The sequence below is a fragment of the Pantherophis guttatus genome, chromosome 14 (genome assembly GCF_059756535.1).
Source record: "Pantherophis guttatus breed Tessera chromosome 14, ASM5975653v1, whole genome shotgun sequence".
Classification (NCBI taxonomy): domain Eukaryota; kingdom Metazoa; phylum Chordata; class Lepidosauria; order Squamata; family Colubridae; genus Pantherophis; species Pantherophis guttatus.
The window spans coordinates 9,596,486-9,621,934 of NC_142076.1; the positions used below are offsets into that span (position 1 = coordinate 9,596,486).

The window sequence follows — 25,449 nt, forward strand, 5'->3', positions numbered from 1 at the left end:
GAGTAGTTCAGAGAACTGGCAAATACCACCTCTGGCTGGCCCCAGAGTAAGGTGGGAATGGAGATTTTGCAATATCCTTCCCGCAGGAGTGGGGAGGGAATGGGGATTTTGCATTATCCTTCCCCTGGAGTGGGGAGGGAATGGGGATTTTGCAGTATCCTTCCCCCAGGAGTGGGGAGGGAATGGGGATTTTGCATTATCCTTCCCCTGGAGTGGGGAGGGAATGGGGATTTTGCAATATCCTTCCCCCAGGAGTGGGGAGGGAATGGGGATTTTGCAGTATCCTTCCCCCAGGAGTGGGGAGGGAATGGGGATTTTGCAGTATCCTTCCCCTGGCACACCCACCAAGCCACATCATGCCCACCAAGCCACACCCAAAGAACCGGTAGTAAAAAAAAATGGATTTCACCACTGGTGGTGAATATAGCACAAAACATCTTGGGCTGCCCCCTGATACCACTACATGAGATCGCTAGGGCTCGCTGCCTTAGAAGAGTGAGGAAAATCCTCAGGGATGACTCTCACCCTGATCACCACTTCTTTACCCTCCTACCATCAGGAAGGAGATCTAGAAGCATAGCCAGCCGCACAAACAGGCTGAAGAACAGTTTTTATCCGTGGGCTGTCAGACTCCTGAATGAGAAATAGCATCATAACTACGTAGTACGATGGATTTGCAGGGCCGGCACAACTTGTAACATGTTCACACTGGTACAATAGGACTGGGTGTTTTGTTAATATGATTTATTGGGTTAGGGATTTTCTGTCTTTCACTGATAGCAGTATTGTGTTGGGGTGGTGTGTACGCACTGAGGGAGCTCCACACATCTCATTATACCTATGTTGTGCACTGACAATAAAGATTTGAATTGAATTGATAGCTTCTAGCTTGGTGCTTTAAGCACTGGACCAAACTGGCTCTATATTTCAATTCTAAAGTTGCTGGACTCATAGGTAGATGCTTTGGTGCAGGAATAAGTCCATTAAGCTTTTTAAAACTGCTCGGAAACTCCTTTTTTTACATAATTCCCCGGATAGCTTGCTGAGGCATATGATAATAATTTTTATCCAACCTCATCTTTGGTCTTAGAGCAGCAGGCTGGTATAATTAAATAATAAATAACAATAAATAACTTTATTGTTATTGTACGTGTATATACAGTATACCCATACAACGAAATTCACTTAACACCCAAAGACCAGGTCCAACACACATAACAATCCCCAAACACACTCCCACCCACCACAATTCTCCACCCCTAAACCACCCAAACATCCACACAACAGACCAAGTAATGCTGTCCAACAGCTCACTGATGGTGGCCCTTTAGTTCATTGTTGAGTGCAATTATAGCTCTGGGATAAAAACTATTCAGAAAACGTGTGGTCCGAGTTTTAATTGTTCTGTATCTTCTGCCAGAAGGCAACAGTCCAAAAAGATTGTAAGCAGGATGGGGAGAGTCTCTGAGAATGTTATGCGACTTCCTCAAACAGCGAGATTCGAAGATGTCATCCAGGGTTGGTAGCTGGAGCCCAATGATATTCTGGGCAATTTTAATGATTCTCTGTAGAGCATTTTTGTCCACTACAGAGCTGCTCCCATACCATGCAAGAATGCCGTATGTCAGGACACTCTCAATGGTGCAGCGATAGTAGGGCAGATGTTTTTGGCAAAAGCTGTAGAAAATGACTTTTTCTGTTTGCAGGCTACGCCGTATACAGTAAAATGTAATTAGGAGAGGTCTTTCATTATGTTGAATTGGGGTAGCCTAACTTAACGTTTTTTGCCTAAATCACTCAAGGCATCTTCTAACACAGGGATGGCTAACCTTTTCCAGACCGAGTGCCCAAAGCATGTTCATGCATGCACAATGGGCGTGCATGCCCCTGAACCCCCCAAATGCAATGTGCATGCACCCCCGTTCATGTGCCCCATCCTCTGTGCATCTGCACGTGCCCCCCGCTTGCCCCCACACATGCGCATCCTGCATGCGCCCTGCACATGCGCAGCAGAGACCCAAACACCATCTGGCTGGCGGGAGACGCATGCCCATGTGCAGCAGAGCTGAACTAGGGCAACAGCTCACGTGCCATCAGAGAGGGTGCTGTGTGCCACCTCTGGCACACGGGCCATAGGTTCGCCATCATGGGTCTAACAGACGTTCTTTTGTGTATTTGGGGGAATCTTGGCAAGTCCTGGGTACACTTATCTCTTGCTGACCTCGTTCCTGTCTGAGAGTAGACAATGAAAGTACAGTTCAGTCTTGTCGTATTTGTACAGGCGGTCCTTGTTTCCTACAGATTAGGAGGAGAGGAGCTGCTAAAATTGGCCAGAAGCTTTGGAACGGGCGAAAGCGACTGGCTAAAATAATTCGTACGGGCGAAAGAATAGTTAAAAGAACGTTGGAAGAATTTACCAGGAAATTATTTTTCCCCTACGGCAGCACAAAAGGATTTGTTGTTTTCATCTTCCTTTTTTCAAAAAAAAAAATAAAATGTGGAATTCCCCCCCCCTTCACTTTCCAGTCTTATCTACAACATGGGATTTTTTTTTGCAAGTTTTTCATCTGAATGTCAATCAGGAATGCATCTGCATGCATTTTTTTTTTAAGCAAGTTCTGTCCTAGGGAGATAATTCCAAATGCATCCTCACTGGTGGGTTATGGTGACAGGTAGTCCCAGACTTAGGATCATAATTGAGTCCGGAATTACGGTCATAAATTGTGCCAGTCATTAAGTGTCAGACCCCAAGGGACCACACCCAATTTTATGACTTTTTGGGTTTGTTTTTTTATGGTGCCATTAAGCGAATCACGATGGTCATTAAATGAATGGGATCATTAAGGAAACCCATTGTCTGCAACGGGCATTTTTTTTTGCAAAAACAGGAAATAAATGTCAAAGTGAATGTTCCGATTAAAAAAACAGTTGTAAATTGTTGTCACGGGACTGCGGGACAGTGCCAAAAGCCAGTTGCTGGGCACCCAAAATATGATCCCATGACTGCTTGGGGAAGGGAGGAAGGAGCCATCGTGAATTGATAGATAGATGATAGATAGATAGATAGATAGATAGATAGATAGATAGATAGATAGATAGATCTATATATATTAGAGAGAGAGAGTGAGAGCTATCTATATTAGAATAGATTACAAGATATATAGATATAGAGATAGATAGATTTATATATATTAGAGAGAGAGATCTATATATATTAGATAGAATAGATTACAGGATAGGTGATAGATAGATAGATGGATGGATGGATGGATGGATGGATGGATGGATGGATGGATAGATAGATAGATAGATAGATAGATAGATAGATGATAGATAGATACATACATACATAGATACATAGATACATAGATACATAGATGATAGATAATAGATAAGATAAGATAGATAAGATAGATGAAATATATACTGTCTGGATCAATTCGTTTACATTTCAGTCTCCTAATTTCCACCTCTGTTGTCCAACATTGATAAAATAAGTCCCAAGTTTCAAAAGTATTCTGTGTCTTCTTTTATCTTCGGTGTTAATCTGTCCATTTCCGCACAGTCCAATATTTTTTTTAATTACATTTTCTTCCGTAGGTGTTTCCTCCCTTTTCCAATGTTGCGCAAATTCAGTTCTTTGCCGCTGTTCAAACATGCAATATCAAATCTATAAATTCTCTTTTGTCATATATTTTACTGGTATTATCATGCCTAACAAAGATAGTTCTGGCTTAAAAACTATATGCCACCTTAACATTTTTTTTCTTAACCACATACCGTATTTTTCGGAGTATAAAACGCACCTTTTTCCCCAAAAAAAGAGGGTGAAAATCTGGGTGCGTCTTATACTCCGAATGTAGCCCCACCCAGCTTCTCAAACAGAGGTTTCAGAGGCTGAAAAAAGCATCAGAAATGAAATGTCAGAAAAAAAGCCTCCAAACAGAGCTTCAGAGGCTTTTTTTCTGAAGCTCTGTTTCGGAGGCTTTCAGAGGCAGGAAAAAAAGTTTTTTCTGAAACAGAGTTTCAGAAGTTTCAGAGGCAGAAAAAAAAGCAAAAAAAAAAGCAAGGCACAGAGCTCACAACCAAGGAACCTGTTGCTAAAATTCACCTCTGGGAACAGCTGATTGGGGGTATTCCGGGAGGCCAATCCACCCGCCAATCAGCTTTTTTCTTATTTTTCACTCCAAAAACTAAGGTGCATCTTATACTCCGAAAAATACGGTATGCATTTTCGCCCCAAAATCTTTTTTTGCCATCGTGAATTTTGATCCCGGGGTTGTAAGTAGCCCGGGGGAGGTCCATCAGTTGAGGATTAACCTGTAGTTTGTTCCTTTGCTATCTCAACCAAGACCTCCACCTCGTGGATATAGTCACAAGTTAATGATTAAAAAGTGATGTTTAAATTGTCATGGATCACAGCCTTCTGGAGGAATTTATTTGTCCTTACCAGCTGAACAAGGACCAAGGTGCCCTTGGATTGAAACCTGGCTAAACCAGCTGCCACGGGTAGTTTATGGAGCCATTCCTAGCTAATGACTTGGTTTTTACTCTCACTGCGAGCTGCTGTCATTGCATTTTCACCAAACTTAACTCTCTGGGTGGGAATTCTCCCCCCCTAAAAAATGCTATGTTGACTATAGAGCAAAACTGGGTAACAGATTAACAGAATTAGAAGGGACCTTATAGGTCATCTAGTCTAACCCCCTGCTCAGCAGGAGACCCTATACCATTTCTGACAAATGGCAGTCCAATCTCTTCTTGAAAGCCTCCAGTGATGATGAAGCTCCCACAACTTCCGAAGGCAACTTGTGTTCCATCAGTTGATTGTTCTCACTGTCAGAAAATTTCTCCTCATTTCCAGGTTGAATCTCTCCCTGGTCAGTTTCCATCCATTATTCCTTGTCTGCCCTTCAGGTGCTTTGGAGAATAGCTTGACCCCCCTTCCTCTCTGTGGCAGCCCCTCAAATATTGGAAGACTGCTATCCTGTCTCCCCTGGTCCTTCTCTTCGCTAGACTAGCCATGCCCAGTTCCTGCAACCGTTCATCGTATGTTTTAGCCTCCAGTCCCCTAATCATCTTCATTGTTCTTCTCTGCACTTTTTCTAGAGTCTCAACATCTTTTTTATAGTGTGGTGACCAAAACTGGATGCAGTACTCTAGGTGAGGTCTTACTAGGGCTTTATAGAGTGGTATTAGTACCTCCCTTGATCTTGATTATATCCCTCTGTTAATGCAATTTAGGATTGCATTGGCTTTTTTGGCTGCTGCTGGACACTGCTGGCTCATATTTAGCTGGTTGTCCACTAAGACTCCAAGATCCCTCTCACAGTCACTGCTATTAAGCCTGGTTTCACCCAGTTTATATGTGTACTTTGGGTTTTTCTTACCTAAGTGTCAAACTTTACTTTTCTCTACATTGAATTTCATTTTGTTAGATTGGGCCCAGTGTTCAAGTCTGTTGAGATCCATCTGGATCTTGAGCCTGTCTTCTAGGGTGCTGGCTATTCCTGCCAGCTTAGTATCATCTGCAAATTTGGTAAGTTCTGTAAGAGCTGGTTTTGTAAAATAGGAGATGTTCGTACGGAAGGGAGTTACCGAGCGGTGAGTTGGGATTCAAAGCTAAGTCTTTCAGATGTCCTCAATTTAACAATCACAACTGAGCCCAAGATTTCCGGGGCTAAGCAAGGCAGCGAGTGTTAAGCAAGTTTCACCTCGTTTTGCGACCATTCTTGTCACGTTTCTTAAGCAAATGACTGCAGTTCAGTTACTAACACAGTTGTTGAGCGAATCGGGCTTCCCCGTTGACTTTGCTTGCCAGAAGATCGCAAAAGGGGATCTCGTGATCTTTGGACACATCAGTCTGAATCAGTTGCCAAGCATCTGCAAGAGCCCGGAGCTAAAGTTGTTCCCTGCGCAGCATAAAATCCCATACCTATTCAGTTGCATCTTATGAAATCCTTTAGCCCTTTGCAGAAAGGGGCAGTGATAATGCTGGTCTGGACAGAACAGGACAGGACAGGACAGGACAGGGAAATAGAGGATAGGAAGAGGAAGAGGAGAGGAGAGGAGAGGAGAGGGGAGAGAAGAGAAGAGAAGAGAAGAGAAGAGAAGAGAAGAGAAGAGAAGAGAAGAGAAGAGAAGAGAAGAGAAGAGAAGAGAAGAGAAGAGAGTAATAGAAGAATTTTTTATTGGCCAAGTGTGATTGGACACATAAGGAATTTGTCTTTGGTGTATAAGCTCAGTGTACATAAAATATATTCATCAAGAATCATAAGATACAACACTTAAGTGATAGTCATAGAATACTAAATAAACAATCAAATCATAGTAGAAAATTAAATAAAACAATATAAATAGTAAAGATACAAGCAACAAGGTTGTAGTCATAAGTGGGAGGAGATAAGTAATAGGAAGGAGGAGAATAATAGTAATATGGTCTTAGTAGATAGTTCGACAGTGTTGATCTCTCTCTCTCTTTCTTCAGGAAGAAGAATTTAAATGGCTTTTAGGAGAGGAAGTTCACTCCGTCCTTCGTCAGCTGCAAGAGATCCTGAAGGTGCTTACAAACAAAATTTTTATGTGGATCATGTGGCCTTTTCCTTCCAGTTTTGCTGTTTTAATCCAGGTAGTCCTCGATTTACAACCACCATTGAACCCAACATTCACCTTGCTAAGGGAGAAGTTTATTAAGAGAGTTTTGCCACCATTTTACGACTTTTTTCACCGGGGCGGTGAAGCGAACCACTGCTGCTGTTAAGTTAGCCACTTAAGGTCGTTAAGTGAATCCGGCTTCCCCCATTGGACTCTGTTTGTCAGAAGGTCGCAAAAAAGGGATCGCACGGACACAGCAGCCGTCATAAATACGAACCCGTCGTCAAGCATCTGAATGTAAAGACGAATGACCCTGGGGTGGGCTGCAAAGGTCGTTAAGTGTGACAAGCGGTCGTGCGTCACTTTTTTTCAGTGCCGCTGTAACTTTGAACGGTCACTAAATGAGCTGGCGTAAGTCGAGGACTGCCTGTGGTCATTTCCAAGGCTTCTTTTGGGAGGGCTTTTCATTTGCTGTGGCCTCGGCTTGTTGATCGCTGAAACGATGTGCAGCTGTTCAGATCCAATCTAGGTGTGCTCCTGGTGTACTTAAAAAGTCAAAGTCGCACATATGTGCTAGTCATTCCCGACTCTAGGGGGCAGTGCTCATCTCCGTTTCAAAGCCGAAAGCTGGTCCTTTGCTGTTTCCAGGGTGGCCCTGTGGGCCAGATCTAAGAACCCCTGGAGCCGGAGCCGCCGCCCCCCACCCCCCCGAGCCTTGAGTTTCACACCCTGTTCTGCCCCAGCTACGGACCCCAAAGAACGCAGCATACACAAAGTCTGTACAAACCTTAGTTTACTAAATTAAATCAGTGTTTTTTCCCAAACAAAGGCTGTTAATTAACTTTCTTAACAGCCTACAAGAATCCAAAGAATAAATAATCATAATCTTACTATGGTTGGCAGAAAGCCCAGAAGCAATTTGCAGAGAACTAAGATCCAGACGCGAAGGAGAGTGAATGAAATTGTTCCCTGCAAATTGCCTCAGTCGTCGTCCTTCCTTAAATAGGCTAAGGGAGTGGCCAATTAGCCCCAAGCCTTATTCTCGAGGAGACCTCCTCCTGAGGAGCCACTCCTGTCTTTTGGCAGCTCTGCGCGCCTGTGCATCGAGAAGAGGCTCCTCCTCTTTGTCCTCTTCACTTATGGGAGCTCCTGGAGGTTCTGAAGGCCCTGGCTGAATCCCCGCCTCTGGCACCACATCTTCTCCAGCCTCCTCATTGTCCGACTCGAGCGCCAGCTGCACAGGCTGCTGGAGCAGCACCACACCAGCCTCCTCGCTGTCCGAATCAGCCAGCAGGCCGCGTACGGGCCACAACACACCCTGCTCTACAGCATCCTGAAAATAATTAGGAAAAAAGGTGCTTTGGAGCTCACGAATGTAGCTCATTGCCTGCTGCCCTTTACGAATTGTTCCTTAGGATGCCGCGACCGTCCATTACAGCTGCCACATCATCCTGGGAAAAAAACTCTAAAAGAGTCCTAATGAAGCTATGGTTTTGATCTTGCCTGCTTTGAAGCTGGACTCTTTTTTTTTTTCCCCTCCTTCCTTTGCCCGCTGCGTCGTGTCCGCGGGGGGGGGGGGGGAGATGGGGGGGGGTGAAATTATTTGGCTGGAATTTCTAAGCAGATTCCAAATGATTTATTCAGCGTATTGATCTGGCGGGTCTAGAGAACGCATCTTGAATGCGTGAGTTGAATTTAACTCGGCAGCGGTGAAAAGCTGCGGATTGCGAATGGAAGCGAGGGCTGGAATGGATGGTTTGCATCCTTGGCTTTGTGGGGGGGTTTTTTTGCTTTCACTCTCTTTTGATTCAGGGAAAAGAACTATTCAGAGCTGCTAATGCAGGGATGGCTAACCTTTTTGTTGTCGCGTGCCGAAAGCTGCTACCCCCATAATGCAATGCGGCCGTGACCCCCACGCCATGCCCCCTGCGCATGTGCACGTAACAACTCTGTGCGTACGAGCACACACAGACACACACACCCGTGCTCTCCCCGTGCCCCATTTTGGGCCTAGTAGGCCTCCTTGCAGCCTCCTGGGAGCAAAAACGGGCCGCAGGGGTGCACTGCACCAGTGGTGGGTTCTGCCCGGTTCTGCCGAGCTGGTAACGGTGACGATATGACGTTACCGAACCGGTTCTGCCCCCCCTGCATTATTCTTACCTTTTATTTGGCCCCACCCCCAATCTATTCGCTGCCTCCCAAGTCCCAGCTGATCAGCTAGAAGGAAATAAACTGTTTAAACTCTTGCCGGGGGGGCTTCAAAGGGCCGCCCTACAGCTGATCAGTATTAAAAGGCAGTGTGGTGGTAGACCGGTGCCTCCCAAAACAAATGAGTAGACCGGTGCCTCCAAAAGCAAATGGGTAGACGGGTGCCTGCAAAAATAAATGGGTAGACCGATGCCTCCCAAAACAAATGAGTAAACCAATCCCTCCCAAAACAAATGGGTAGACTGGTGCCTGCAAAAAAAATGGGTAGACCAGTGCCTCCAAAAACAAAGGAGTAAACCGGTGCCTCCAAAAACAAATGGGTAGACTGGTGCCTGCAAAAATAAATGGGTAAATCGGTACAGCTCTGCAAGCAGTTAAAAGCCTGGTAGACCAGTACCTCTGCTAAATCCTAAATAATTGTCACATGACCATCAAGCCACGCCCACAAAATAAGCCATGCCCACAGAACCGGTAGTAAAAAAAAATTAGAACCCATCCCTGCACTGCACCTCCCCGCACCTCGTTTTGGGCCTAATAAGCCTCCCTGCACTTATAACCCATAATACAATGAGTCCCCTCCTTCGCATGCGCCTCGTCCTCCGGCAGAGACCCGAAAATCAGATGGCTGGCGGGAGGCTCGCACGCATGCAGGTTGGAGCTGAGCTGGGGCGACAGCTTGCATGCCCACAGAGAGGGCTCACGCGTGCCACCGGTTCGCCATCACAGTACTAATACTCTGTCGCTGATCCTCTTCCTTCCCTTCTTTCACCCAGGAGGCTTCTCACCGCTTTAATCTGCCAGCCAGCAGCACAGAAGGGCCTATAAAACAGGAAAACTTTATCCTGGGGAGTTCCAAGTAAGTATTGGATTTTATGGAGTGACCAATTTTTTTCACAGCAGGCAAGAAGGAGACAACCTGAAGCGGGCCTAGCCAAGTACAGCCAGCCAGGAGGGGAAGGAAATTTAGGGACACTTTCCCATACCGTCCCCTCCCTGCTGTACCCTGAAATTATTTGCAAAAATTGGGCTAAGCAGCATTCTCTGGGCTGGGAGCAACCATTCTTATGAACCACGGTGGCGCAGTGCTTAATGTGCAGTACTGCAGGCTACTTCTGCTGACTGCCAGCTGCCTGCAATTTGGCAGTTCGAATCTCACCAGGCCCAAGGTTGACTCAGCCTTTCCATCCTTCCGAAGTGGGTAAAATGAGGACCCAGATTGTTGGGGGCAAGATGCTGACTCTGCAAGGCACTTAGAGAGGGCTGTAAAGCACTGTGAAGAGGTATATAAGTCTTAAGTGCTCTTGCTGATTAACTCTGATGGAGCAGTGGTTAAATGAAGCATTGCAGGCAAACTCTGCCCACTGCCAGGAGTTCGATCCTGAAATTCAGCTGGTTCTGACAGGTTCTGGAGAACCGGTAACAGAAATTTTTGAGTAGTTTGGAGAACTGGCAAATACCACCTCTGGCTGGTCCCAGAGTGGGGTGGGAATGGGGATTTGCAGTATCCTTCCCCCAGGAGTGGGGAGGGAATGGAGATTTTGCAATATCCTTCCCCCCTGGAGTGGGGTGGGAATGGAGATTTTGCAGTGTCCTTCCTGCAGGAGTGGGGTGGGAATGGAGATTTTGCAATATCCTTCCCTCAGGAGTGGGGAGGGAATGGAGATTTTGCAATATCCTTCTCCTGGTGTAGGGTGGGAATGGAGATTTGCAGTATCCTTCCCCCAGGAGTGGGGTGGGAATGGAGATTTGCAGTATCCTTCCCCCAGGAGTGGGGTGGGAATGGAGATTTTACAGTATCCTTCCCCTGGAGTGGGGTGGGAATGGAGATTTTGCAGTATCCTTCCCCTGCCACGCCAACTAAGCCACGCCACGCCACACCCACAGAACAGGTAGTAAAACAATTTGGATTTCACCACTGGCTGCAGGAGACTGTCACAGCTGAAAACGGAGTCTGGGAGGGCCACGTGCAGCCCTCACAAGCTCTGTTTTTGCTGGCAGAGGCACCGTGGGCCAGATCTAAGCGCCCTGTGGGCCTATCTCAAGAGCTCACCGAGCTACCATTGCTAAATCAGTTTGACCCTACTTGGATGAGAGCCACCCTATCTGTATCTGATCTACCATTGGTGCCCCCCCAAAGCTGGCTGAAACCAGACACTCCCGATCTCTCCAAGTGGCTTCGAAGGGCATTTTGGAACATAAAACATAGAATATAGAATGATAGAGTTGGAAGGAGCCTCGGAGGTCTTCTCATCCAACCTTCTGCTCGAGCAGGAGACCCTCTATCCCAGGGATCTCCAAACTTGGCAATTTTAAGATTTATGGACTTCAACTCCCAGAATTCCTGAGCCAGCCTCGTTTCGGACAAATGGTTGTCCAGTCTCCAGTGATGGAGCCACCCACAACTTCTGGAAGCAAGTTCATTCCACTGGTTCATTGCTTTCCCCATTAGGAAATTTCTCCTTAGTTCTTGGTTGCTTCACCCCTTGGTTAGTTCCCATTTGTTGCTTCTCATCTTGCCTTTCAGTGCTTTGGAAAATAGTCTGACCCTCTCATCTTTATAGAAGCCCCTCAAATATTGGAACAGTGCAATCGTGCGAAGGCTTGTGTGCAAGGCAAGGGACGGTGGGATTAATTTTGCCCCATTAATGCCCTGTCTTTATTTCAGTGTCGACCAAGTGAAAGGAGTCCTAACTCTCCAGGGAGATGCTTTGTGTCAAGCGGTGAGTTCAATGCAGGCTTTCATGTTGGGAAAAGAGAGAGAGAGAGAGAGAAGAGGGGGGAGGGAGGGAGAGGGAAAACCAGAGAGAAATAGAGAGAGAGAATGAAGCAGGTAGGTAGGTAGGTAGGTAGGTAGGTAGGTAGATACACACACACATATATAGAGAGAGAGAGAGAGAAACAGAATGAACCAGACAGATAAATAGAAACACAGAGAGAGAGAGACGGTGGGGAGGGAGAGGGAAAAACAGAGAGAGAAACACACAGAATGAAACAGGTAGGTAGGTAGATAAGTAGGTAGGTAGATAGATACAGAGAGAGAGAGAAACAGAATGAAACAGATAGATAGAAATACAGAGAGAGAGAGAGAAGAGGGGGGAGGGAGAGGGAAAACCAGAGAAACAGAGAATGAAACAGGTAGGTACAGTAGGTAGGTAGGTAGGTAGACAGATAGATACACACACATAGAGAGATAGAAACAGAATGAAACAGATAGAAACATACAGAGAGAGAGAGAGAAGAGGGGGAAGGGAGAGGGAAAACCAGAGAGAGAGAGAAACAGAGAGAATGAAACAGGTAGGTAGATAGATACATACTCCACATAAAAAGAAACAGAGTGAAACAGATAGACAGAAACACATAGAGACGAGGGGGGGAGGGAGAGGGAAAAACAGAATGAAACAGGTAGATGGATGGATGGATCAATGGATGGATAGATACACACATAGAGAGATAGAAACAGAATGAAACAGATAGACAGACAGATAGAAACACACACACGCACAGAGAGAGAGAGAGAGAGAGAGAGAGAGAAAAGTTATTGAATCTTTTATCTCTCATCTCTTGACTGGCAACAGATCTCTGGGGAACTCAGGTCCTGGCTTGGTCAGAAGGATCAGCTGAACAACTCTTGGCCTCTTTTGTTTACCCCAAGCTTGTTGTTGGTTTTTTTTTTTCCCCACCCCAAAAGAACAAGAGGCGCCACCTTGCAAACGCAGCTCAAGAAATATTTCCAGCGTTCTTTGCTTGATAATCCAGCACCCTCACCGTCCTTTTATTTTCTTCGTTTTGTTTTGTTTGTCAAGTTTGGGGGTTTAATTTCCCCTGCTAGAAATTAGATAGGAAGGAAAATGTTTGCTGAATCTGAATTCTGGAAGAAAGCTGGTGTGATCTGACAGGTTTCTGTGCGTCTTTTCCCCCTCCTCTCCCTTTTAACAGGACATTAACTTGAAAATGCCCAGAAATAACCAGCTGGTTCATTTTGCCTTCCGGGATGACAAACAGTGGAAACTCCAGCAAGTATGTTTCATGTCTTGGTCTTCGATGGATCTCTCTTCCTTTTTAAAGGAATTGGGAGGGGAGGGCTGTCTTAGTTTTGGGGGAATAAAAACCAAGAGAAAAGAGAACAGGTGAACTTCCCACATTCCAAGCGTCCAAGAATTTTCCAAATTACTCTTACTCTTTCCCCTCAGGGCTTTTTCAACTCCTTTACCCAAAACCTAAATTCTTTGATATGTTTTTTTTTTTAGTTAGTTAGTTAGCTTTATTGATTAGTAAAGGTAAAAGTTCCCCTCGCACATATGTGCTAGTCGTTCTGGACTCTAGGGGGCAGTGCTCATCTCTGTTTCAAAGTCGAAGAGCCAGTGCTGTCCGAAGACGTCTCCGTGGTCATGTGGCCGGCATGACTCAATGCCAAAGGCACACGGAACACTGTTACCTTCCCACCAAAGGTGGTCCCTATTTTTCTACTTGCATTTTTTTAGGTGCTTTCGAGCTACTAGGTTGGCAGAAGCTGGGACAAGTAATGGGAGCTCACCCAGTTAGCCGGCATTAGGGATTCGAACCGCTGAACTGTCAACCTTTTGATCGACAAACTCAGCGTCCTAGCCACTGAGCCACTGCATCCCTCCTTGATTAGCCAATATAGGCCATATCAAAGCACAAGGTGCAAACACCTATCACCAATAAAATCTTATACAAACAATTTAAAATAAAAGTAGGGTAAAATACAATAGTTATAGGATAAGATACAATATAATTTAATACATAAATATATAAAATAGAATAAAACAACCTAAATTATATTTCGGTGTCACCCTTACCATCTACCCCAATCAGTCCCACGTATGCAGATCTCAACCGAACCATTTTGTTTAAGTCCTGGGCTGTGTTAATTGTTATTCTCAGGTTCTGGCCGCACATAAAGTAAGTTGTTTTGATATGGGGATCCCAATGGGTCATTCGTTTGGTATATGGACCAAGGTACCCGTCTCTCACCCCCTTATACAAACCCCAAGTTGCGGAGATGGAAGTCTGCATTTGAAATATTGCATTGATGAAAAAGTAGATCAAAATTTGGCTAGTTGTGGGAACCGCAGATTTTTAGACTTCTCTCTAGTTAAAGAAACTACAGAGACCTCAGGCGTGAAGGGAAATGTTGACACAACACCTCTCCGTTTGTTATCCTGTACATAAGAGAGCTGTTGACTTGCTTTCAAATCAGCCAGAAGGCAGCTGTATCCTGCTGCAGTGGCCTCTAACCTCATTCAAACTTGCCTGTTATTGGTTGGGAATGCTTAAGGTTTGGAGAAATTTATCCTGGTCAGAAGGGTGCAGTTTTGGACCTGGGAAAATATCACAGGTAGCTTTCAACTTAACAGCCACAACTGGGACTCGAACATTTGTTGCTAAACAATATGGTAGTTCAGAGAGGCATCCTGTGATTTGCAACCTTCCCTGCTAGATTCCCCATTGACTTCGTGTCAGCTTCGGAAGCCATATTAGCACTGGAAGCTTCCAAGCTGCCATCTTCTTTGTGTGGGGAAGTAGGAGGCGGGAGGGATTTAGTAAAGGGAATGTAGTTAGACCAGTGATTCTCAACCTTCCTAATGCCGCGACCCTTTAATACAGTTCCTCATGTTGTGGTGACCCCCATCCATAAAATTATTCCTAAGACCATTGAAAATATGTGTTTTCCAATGGTCTTGGGCGACCCCTATGAAAGGGTCGTTCGACCCCCAAAGGGGTCGCGACCCACAGGTTGAGAACCACTGAGTTAGACAGACTCAGTGGCGTAGGAGGCTAATGCCTCCTACTAAGGCAGCATTTAACATCCAGCTGCCTGCAATTACTGCGAGTTCAATTCTCACCAGGCTCAAGGTCGACTCAGCCTTCCATCCTTTCTAAGGTGTGTAAAATGAGGACTCGGTTTGTGGGGGCAATAAGCTGACTTTGTATAAAATATACAAAAGTATGAAGGCTATTGCTTAACGCATTGTAAGCCGCCCTGAATCTCCGGAGAAGGGCGGCATATAAAAATAAATTTTTTTAAAAATAGCATTCTTCTTTTCGGTCAAGGTCATGGCCATCCTGCATCTGGAGAAGGAGTGGTTGGAGCAATGTCTCGATATGGGACGGATGGTGATTGGACCATGTGATGGGACTGATGGGTGCAGGGGATGGATTTGGGTTTTTTTGATTTACTGAGGGAAAACCCCGAACTCTCAGATTTTGGTTTTCCCAGATGTGCCAGTATACCTACTTTAATAAATGGAACTTTGAGAAGAAGCCTGTCTCGGAGTTTTTAATTGGAGTTGGGTTTTTCTGGAACGCTGACATTAACCCGAATCTGAGAGTTTGGGGTTTTCCCTCAGTATATCAAAAACCCCAAATCCATCCCTGTACACATCAGTCCCATCACATGGCCCAATCATCATCCGTCCCATCTCGAGACATCGCTCCAACCACTCCTTCTCCAGATGCAGGACTGCCATGACCTTGACCGAAAAGAAGAATGCTATTCGCTTGTTGGAAGCCAGCTGGGAAGGTTGCAAATAGAGAACACAAACACACACACACACACACACACTCACACTCACACTCACTCACACTCACATCCGGTCATGCTGCAAACATAAATGCAATCTGGTTGCCAAATCTCTGGATCGTGATCATGGGGTCTGTAAGTGCAAGGACTAAGTCGTAACTCACTTTTTCTCCCCAGTGTCCTTGTAATAACTTTAGAAGGTTGCTCAGTGAACGTTCCTAACTCAAGGACTCCCCGTTTAGAACATACTTCAAGAGCGGTTAAGTTTAGAATCCAGACAAGAGAGAGAAGGGCTTGGAATCCTCCTTTCTCTCCGGGTTCAATACATTTGTTAGTCCTGCTTTTTCCACTCTCCTGAACGATGAGGTCAAAAATCCAGATCTTTTTAAGGATTAAGATTAACAAAGTTGGAAGGGACCTTGTAGGTCATCTAGTCCAACCCCCCGCCCAAGCAGGAGACAGTACACCCTTTCTGACAGATGGCAGTCCAGTCTCTTCTTGAAAGCTTCCAGTGATGAAGCTCCCACAACTTCCGAAGGCAACATCTCTTCCATCGGTTGATAGTTCTCACTCTCAGGAAATTTCTCCTTATATCTAGGTTGAATCTCTCCTTGATCAGTTTCCATCTATTATTCCTTGTCTGGCCTTCGGGTGCCTTGGAAAATAGCTTGACTCCCCCTCCTCTCTGTGGCAACCCCTCAAATATATATATATATATATATTTCCATGTTTCTCATCTATGATATCAAATGAAAGAGTAAAAACCCTTTCCTTATTGGCTGTTATTTTGATCAAGAAACATCAAATGAGTCTCCTAGATCAGGGGCCTCCAACCTTGGCAACCTTTAAGACTTGTGCGACTTCAACTCCCAGAGTTCTTCAGCTGGCTGAGGAATTCTGGGAGTTGAAGTCCACAAGTCTTAAAAGGTTGCCAAGGTTGGAGGCCCCTGTCCTAGACTGAATCTGGGCCATCCTGTGCTTTGTCCCTGTGTATGTGTGAGTGAGTGTTATGACCTAGGCTTCCCCAAACCACGAAGCAGAATCCTTGTCCCAACAAAAACCCCTTCTAAATTCCTCTCCAGCAAAGTCTTTCCCACAGTCTTTCAAGATAGTTCACAATTACTGACCTTTATCAGGCTTGGAGATTGGCCAGGCTGATATCTTTCAGACACCGCAATACTTGGCAAGAATGCAGGAATGAACTAATTGTCTCTTGCAAACTCCACTTCCCTTTCGCTCCTCTTTTATTCCTTCTGGGAGGGGCCATTCATCGTCCACCTGCAGCCTTACTCCTGAGTCGACCCTTGTTCTTTAGCTGTTCCCTTCGCCTGGCAACTCTGCACAGGCACACACTGGGAACAGGCTCCAGCTGTTTGTCTGCCCCACTGATGTCCGACTCTGAAGGCAGCTGACAACTGTTAGACGGCCCTGGCCCTCTCTCTGCCTCAGACACAGAGCTCTCATCAGAGCCTTCCCCAGACTCCAGGACTGCCCCATGTCCCTTCCCAACCTCCTCACTGTCTGAATCTGCTGCCAGATGAGCTGGCCGCTGGTGAGAGAGAGGGGTGTGTGTGTTTGTCTCTTATCTGACTTTGGTTTCTTTTTCAGATCCAGGATGCAAGGAACCATGTCAACCAAGCGGTCTACCTGCTTACCAACCGGAGCACCAATTACCAGTTCAAGACAGGTTCCGAGGTTCTCAAGGTGAGCCAAGGATTCTGCTTCCGAGCTTTCAACCAGACCAAACCAGACAACGTTTGAGCAGTTCCGAACCCCAAATTTCTGACACACGATCCTCGACCTATGACCGTAATTAAGGCCAGCAATTACAGTTGTAAGTCATGGCAGTCGTTAAACGGGTTGTCACCAGATTGACATGATTTTAGACTTCCTTTTTTTTTGGTGTCGGTTGTTAAATGAATCACCATGGTCGTTTTAGCAAACCCACGGTTCGCTAGGGGTGGGTTTTGTCCGAAACCAAAACTAAATGCCGGTTTTCGGCAAAAAACCCTGTTTCCCTCCCTCCCTCGTCTTTTAACTATAATTTTACCTTAACTGGAATTTCTACTTTTATTCTTTTAAAGATACCTATTCGTTATTTATTGATTTTAACTTATTAATGCTGTGGTAGCTGCCCAGAATGGCTTCATTTACAAGATGGGCAGCAGATAAATTCATTAAATGAATTTTAAAATGTTGTAAATCCTAGTCACGTGACCACGGGATGTTTTTAATTATTGTTAACATGCTTTAATGTTTAATTGATAGAACTTATTCTTTTCACCCACTGTGGCCATGACTGTTAGCTGTGGAACTTTCTAATTTCTAAAAATGGTTAAATGACCAAATCCACATGGAATAGGAATAGAATAGAATAGAATAGAATAGAATAGAATAGAATAGAATAGAATAGAATAGAATAGAATAGAATAGAATAGAATAGAGGAATTGGGATCGTAGAAGCACCCAGGAGCATAGAAGAGTTCAGAGGCAGATGCATAAATAAATGTCTTAAACGTATTTATTCATATGATAAAGCATTTTAACTATGTACAACAGAGATCAAGTCTCATGAGGAACAAACATGAAAAGAGAGAGATGGAGAGAGCGAGCAAGGTGGAAAAGGTTGGAGGAGGGTAAGCCCCTCCTTTCCACATAGGGGTGGAGATACTCTCTGCCTCCACTGGTGTCTATATGACACATGTGCCAATGGCTTGCAAACACTTTACTAGACTGGACTGGACTGGACTGGACTGGACTGGACTGGACTAGACTAGACTAGACTAGACTAGACTAGACTAGACTAGACTAGACTAGACTAGACTAGACTAGACTAGACTAGAATAGAATAGAATAGAATAGAATAGAATAGAATAGAATAGAATAGAATAGAATGAAATTAGGAAAGAATAGAATAGAATAGAATAGAATAGAATAGAATAGAATAGAATAGAATAGAATAGAATAGAATAGAATGAAATTAGGAAAGAATAGAATAGAATAGAATAGAATAGAATAGAATAGAATAGAATAGAATAGAATAGAATAGAATAGAACAGAATGAAATTAGGAAAGAATAGAATAGAATAGAATAGAATAGAATAGAATAGAATAGAATGAAATTAGGAAAGAATAGAATAGAATAGAATAGAATAGAATAGAATAGAATAGAATAGAATAGAATAGAATAGAATAGAATGAAATTAGGAAAGAATAGAATAGAATAGAATAGAATAGAATAGAATAGAATAGAATAGAATAGAATAGAATAGAATAGAATGAAATTAGGAAAGAATAGAATAGAATAGAATAGAATAGAATAGAATAGAATAGAATAGAATTAGGAAAGAATAGAATAGAATAGAATAGAATAGAATAGAATAGAATAGAATAGAATAGAATAGAATGAAATTAGGAAAGAATAGAATAGAATAGAATAGAATAGAATAGAATAGAATAGAATAGAATAGAATAGAATAGAATAGAATAGAATAGAACAGAACAGAACAGAACAGAATGAAATTAGGAAAGAATAGAATAGAATAGAATAGAATAGAATAGAATAGAATAGAATAGAATAGAATAGAATAGAATAGAATAGAATAGAATAGAATGAAATTAGGAAAGAATAGAATAGAATAGAATAGAATAGAATAGAATAGAATAGAATAGAATAGAATAGAATAGAATAGAATAGAATGAAATTAGGAAAGAATAGAATAGAATAGAATAGAATAGAATAGAATAGAATAGAATAGAATGAAATTAGGAAAGAATAGAATAGAATAGAATAGAATAGAATTAGGAAAGAATAGAATAGAATAGAATAGAATAGAATAGAATAGAATAGAATAGAATGAAATTAGGAAAGAATAGAATAGAATAGAATAGAATAGAATAGAATAGAATAGAATAGAATAGAATAGAATAGAATGAAATTAGGAAAGAATAGAATAGAATAGAATAGAATAGAATAGAATAGAATAGAATAGAATAGAATAGAATAGAATGAAATTAGGAAAGAATAGAATAGAATAGAATAGAATAGAATAGAATAGAATAGAATAGAATAGAATTAGGAAAGAATAGAATAGAATAGAATAGAATAGAATAGAATAGAATAGAATGAAATTAGGAAAGAATAGAATAGAATAGAATAGAATAGAATAGAATAGAATAGAATGAAATTAGGAAAGAATAGAATAGAATAGAATAGAATAGAATAGAATAGAATAGAATAGAATAGAATAGAATAGAATAGAATAGAATAGAATAGAATGAAATTAGGAAAGAATAGAATAGAATAGAATAGAATAGAATAGAATAGAATAGAATAGAATAGAATGAAATTAGGAAAGAATAGAATAGAATAGAATAGAATAGAATAGAATAGAATAGAATAGAATAGAATGAAATTAGGAAAGAATAGAATAGAATAGAATAGAATAGAATAGAATAGAATAGAATAGAATAGAATAGAATAGAATAGAGGAATTGGGATCGTAGAAGCACCCAGGAGCATAGAAGAGTTCAGAGGCAGATGCATAAATAAATGTCTTAAACGTATTTATTCATATGATAAAGCATTTTAACTATGTACAACAGAGATCAAGTCTCATGAGGAACAAACATGAAAAGAGAGAGATGGAGAGAGCGAGCAAGGTGGAAAAGGTTGGAGGAGGGTAAGCCCCTCCTTTCCACATAGGGGTGGAGATACTCTCTGCCTCCACTGGTGTCTATATGACACATGTGCCAATGGCTTGCAAACACTTTACTAGACTAGACTAGACTAGACTAGACTAGACTGGACTAGACTAGACTAGACTAGACTAGACTAGACTAGACTAGACTAGACTAGACTAGAATAGAATAGAATAGAATAGAATAGAATAGAATAGAATAGAATAGAATAGAATAGAATGAAATTAGGAAAGAATAGAATAGAATAGAATAGAATAGAATAGAATAGAATAGAATAGAATAGAATGAAATTAGGAAAGAATAGAATAGAATAGAATAGAATAGAATAGAATAGAATAGAATAGAATAGAACAGAATGAAATTAGGAAAGAATAGAATAGAATAGAATAGAATAGAATAGAATAGAATAGAATAGAATAGAATAGAATGAAATTAGGAAAGAATAGAATAGAATAGAATAGAATAGAATAGAATAGAATAGAATGAAATTAGGAAAGAATAGAATAGAATAGAATAGAATAGAATAGAATAGAATAGAATAGAATAGAATAGAATGAAATTAGGAAAGAATAGAATAGAATAGAATAGAATAGAATAGAATAGAATAGAATAGAATAGAATAGAATGAAATTAGGAAAGAATAGAATAGAATAGAATAGAATAGAATAGAATAGAATAGAATAGAATTAGGAAAGAATAGAATAGAATAGAATAGAATAGAATAGAATAGAATAGAATAGAATAGAATAGAATAGAATAGAATGAAATTAGGAAAGAATAGAATAGAATAGAATAGAATAGAATAGAATAGAATAGAATAGAATGAAATTAGGAAAGAATAGAATAGAATAGAATAGAATAGAATAGAATAGAATGAAATTAGGAAAGAATAGAATAGAATAGAATAGAATAGAATAGAATAGAATAGAATGAAATTAGGAAAGAATAGAATAGAATAGAATAGAATAGAATAGAATAGAATAGAATAGAATAGAATAGAATAGAATAGAATAGAATGAAATTAGGAAAGAATAGAATAGAATAGAATAGAATAGAATAGAATAGAATAGAATAGAATAGAATGAAATTAGGAAAGAATAGAATAGAATAGAATAGAATAGAATAGAATAGAATAGAATAGAATAGAATAGAATTAGGAAAGAATAGAATAGAATAGAATAGAATAGAATAGAATAGAATAGAATAGAATAGAATGAAATTAGGAAAGAATAGAATAGAATAGAATAGAATAGAATAGAATAGAATAGAATAGAATAGAATAGAATAGAATAGAATAGAATTAGGAAAGAATAGAATAGAATAGAATAGAATAGAATAGAATAGAATAGAATAGAATAGAATAGAATAGAACAGAACAGAACAGAACAGAACAGAACAGAATAGAATTTTTTTAATGGCCAAGTGTGATTGGACACACAAGGAATTTGTCTTTGGTGCATACGCTCTCAGTGTACATAAAAAGACAAGATACTGTATTTTTCGGACTACAAGATGCACCGGAGTATAAGACGCACCTACCTTTTGGGGGGGAGGAAAACAAGAAAAAAAAGGAGGCTTTTAAGAAGAAGACTGGACAGCCACTTTTACTGGAATTGGTAGAGGGTCTCCTGCTTGAGCAAAGGGTTGGACTAGAAGCCCTCCAAGGCCCCTTCCATCTCTGATATTCTGCTAATTGTCTTGTGGAGTTGATTTCCTTGTCTGGAAAGGAGCGGGGGAGGCTAACAGCAACCCCATTCCCAGATCAACCTAAGCAAGACTCTATGCTGTTTTTTTGTCTTCTTCTTCTTCTCCGCCCCAGCTGATGGATGCTGTGATGCTGCAGCTGACACGAGCACGGAATCGGCTGACCACTCCGGCCACTCTGAGCTTGCCAGAGATCGCCAGCAGTGGACTCACGGTAACATTGGGGGGACGGGGGGGGACGGGGCAGGTGAACCTTTAGAGCAGGGGTCTCAAACTCAATTTCATTGAGGGCCGCATCAGGGTTGTGTTTGACCTCAGGGGCCGTGGGAGGCATGGCCAGCTCGGCATCACTTGTGTCGGGGGCGCCTGTGGTGGCCAAGTGCTAAGGCAGGACTTCCCCCAGACGCTCCCTCTGATTATAACCTCCCTCCCTCCCTCCCTCCTTCCTTCCTTCCTTCCTTTTTCCTTCCTTCCTCCCTCCTTCCTTCCTTTTCCTCCCCTCTTCATTCTCCTTTCTTCCTTCCCCTATTTCTTTCCCTTCCTTCCTGCCTCCCTCCCACCTTCCATCCTTCCAAGGTGGGTAAAATGAGGACCCAGATTGTTGGGGGCAATATTCTGATTCTGTAAACTGCTTAGAGAGGGCTGTAAAAGCACTGTGAAGCAGTATATAAGTCTAAGTGCTATTGCTCTTCCTTCCTTCCTTCCTTCCTTCCTTCCTTCCTTCCTTCCTTCCTTCCTTCCTTCCTTCCTTCCTTTTTCCTTCCTCTCTCCCTACTTCCTTCCTTTTCCTCCCCTCTTCATCCTCCTTTTTTCTTCCTTCCACTCTTTCCTTCGTTTTCCTTCTTTGCTCTCTTCCCATCTTCCCATCTTTTCCTTTCTCCTTTCCTTCCCCTTCTTGCACGCTCAAATGCAAAAGGGGAAACATTTCTCCTTTTGTTTTGATTTTAGTTTGTTTTGCTAGCCCTCTGCCAGCAAAAACAGAGCCGGGGGAGGGGGCATGCCTGCAGCCCCCCACCCCCGGAGCTCCGTTTTCGCTGGCAGAGGCACTGCGGGCCGGTCCTTCGCTGTTTCCAGGGCCAGTTCTAAGCACCTCACAGGCCAGATCCGGGGCCCCACCGGGCCTTGAGTTTTACACCCCTGCTTTAGAGTGTGAGAAAACTGATAATTCAGACTGCTGGCTGAAGTATATTAATACGCTGGGTTTGTCCACTTTCTTTCTCCCCAGAAAATGTTCACTCCATCTCTGCCTCCAGACATCCTGATCAATTTCTACATCAACCTAAATAAGGTCTGCTTAACGGTCTACCAGTTGCATCCTTTGCAGCCCAGTTCCACAAAGGTACGGAAGCAGATACCCTCCTCAGCACTTGGCTATTAAAGGTAGTTCTATGCTTAACAGTCATTCGTTTCGTGACCATTCGAAGTTTACGGCGGCCCTGGAAAAAAAGGTCACCCTAGGATCGTTTTTCCCACACTTAACGACCATGGTCACGCGGTCAAAATTCGGATGCTTGTGGCAACGGGTTCAGATTTATGATGGTCGCATTGTATCCCCTTCCCCCGGGATCGTGTGATTTCCCCTTTCGTCACCTTCTGACGAGCAGAGTCAATGGGGGAAGTCAGATTCACTTTAACTGCCGTGGCAAGAAAGGTGGTTGAAACGGGACAAAACTCCCTTAACGGCCGCCTCACTTACCAACAGAAATTTCGAGTTCAATTGTGGTTGTAAGTCGAGGGCTCTCTCTCTCTCTCTCTCTCTCTCTCTCTCTCACACACACACACACACACACAGAGTGACTAAACTCTAGGGGGGAGCTTCTGGGTTTGGTGTGTCTTCAAAAAAGGGACCATTGAGTCTTAAAACCAGACTGAGAAACCAACATCATCCAACCTAGAAGTAAGGAGAAACATTCGGAGAGTGAGGATAATTAATCACTGGAGTAACTTGCCTCCTGGAATTGTTTTTTAGAATAGAATAGAGCTGGAAGAGACCTTGGAGGTCTTCTAGTCCAACCCCAAGCAAAAGACCCTATACAATTACAGATAGATGGTTGTCCTTTCCACTCCTCTCTCCTCTCCTCTCCTTTCCTTCCCTTCATTTTCCTTCCCTTCATTTTTTCTTTCCTTTCCTTTCCTTTCCTTTCCTTTCCTTTCCTTTCCTTTCCTTTCCTTTCCTTTCCTTTCCTTTCCTTTCCTTCCCTTCCCTTCCCTTCCCTTCCCTTCGTTTCCTTTTCCTTTCTTCCTTCCCTTCCCTTCTTTTCCTTTCCCTTCTCTTCCTTTCCTTTCCTTTCCTTTCCTTTCCTTTCCTTTCCTTTCCTTTCCTTTCCTTCCCTTCCCTTCCCTTCCCTTCCCTTTCCCTTCTCTTCCTTTCCTTTCATTTCCTTTCCTTTTCCTTTCTTCCTTTCCTTCCCTTCCTTTCGTTTCCTTTTCCTTTCTTCTTTCCCTTTTCCTTTCCTCTCTTCTCCCTCTCCCTCTCCCCTCCTCTTCCTCCAGTGATAGAGCACCCACAACTTCTGAAGGCAAGACGTTCCACTGGTTAATTGTTCTCACTGTCAGGAAGTTTCTCCTAAACTCCAGGTTGCTTCTCTCCTTGGTTAGTTTCCATCCATCGATTCTTGTCCTGTCCTCCGGTGCTTTGGAGAATAAGTTGACCCCCCTCAATTTATATGGACTTGTGAGTCCTCCATTGCTGGAGGTTTTCAAAAATAGACTGGACAACCATTTGACTGGGATGGTACAAGGTCTCCTGCCTTGACCATGGGGGTGGGTGGGGGTGGGAGGGGCTGGACTAGAAGACCTCCAAGCTCCCTTCCAGCCCTATCATTCTATATTCTAACGTCATATAAGTTAGGACTCCTTTGGTTGTAACAGCTGCGGTAACATAATCTTGCAGATCTGAATGTATTTCCCCTCCCTGTCTTTATCTTCATGTGAACTAGTAAGATGTTTATCTGAAATGTTTTCTCAAGATACTTTCTCTGGTCCAAACCCCTCTTATCTAGCTGTTGCCTTGGTAACGGCTTTTCTTCCTGTCCTTCGAGGCCTCTTCCTTCTGCCCTTTATACAAGAAGGGGCCCATTTTATGACGTTTCAGCAATGTTAACCTTGGTCAAAAATAACCTGTGGTTAAAAGAACCTTTCCAGAAGCAGTTACACAATTTTGTTATATGTCCCATATCAACCTTGCATTGCAGAATGTTGTGAAATATTTATTTATTGGTTCGATTTATATGCCGCCCTTCTCTGGAGACTCAGGGCGGCTTACAATGCGTTAAGCAATAGCCTTCATACTTTTGTATATACCTGCTTAGTAGGGCTTTTGGCCCCCCCTAAGCCATGTCCTTTTTATACAAAGTCAGTTTATTGCCCCCACAATCCGGGTCCTCATTTTACCTACCTCGAAAGGACGGAAGGCTGAGTCAACCTTGAGCCTGGTGAGATTCGAACTTGCAGTAATTGCAGGCAGCTGGTGTTACTTAACAGCACTTTAATCTTCAGCGCCACCAAGGCTCTATTATAAATATGGTTAACCAATCTCTGATTAGTTAGTTTGTGGTCTCTGGCTCTTTTAAGAAATAAGAAACGGTAACACAGATAAGGACTGAATTAAAATGCCAAAAAAACCCACTAAATACTCTGTTCAGACTGACATAAAATAGATGTGCAACCAAAAGAGGTTATTAACAAGGTTCAGAGAG

The 25,449-nt window shown here is 42.7% G+C and overlaps 1 protein-coding gene across 1 annotated transcript in view; it reads left to right on the forward strand.

The window, feature by feature from the left end:
• ROGDI (rogdi atypical leucine zipper) overlaps positions 1–25,449 on the forward strand; it is a 37,288-nt gene that overhangs the window by 4,644 nt on the left and 7,195 nt on the right. The window contains exons 2-8 of the mRNA XM_034420501.3: positions 6,488–6,559; positions 9,576–9,658; positions 11,468–11,522; positions 12,739–12,819; positions 16,955–17,050; positions 21,867–21,965; positions 22,977–23,090. Of these exons, the coding sequence (XP_034276392.1) occupies positions 6,488–6,559; positions 9,576–9,658; positions 11,468–11,522; positions 12,739–12,819; positions 16,955–17,050; positions 21,867–21,965; positions 22,977–23,090 (600 nt within the window). The remainder of the gene's footprint in view (positions 1–6,487; positions 6,560–9,575; positions 9,659–11,467; positions 11,523–12,738; positions 12,820–16,954; positions 17,051–21,866; positions 21,966–22,976; positions 23,091–25,449) is intronic.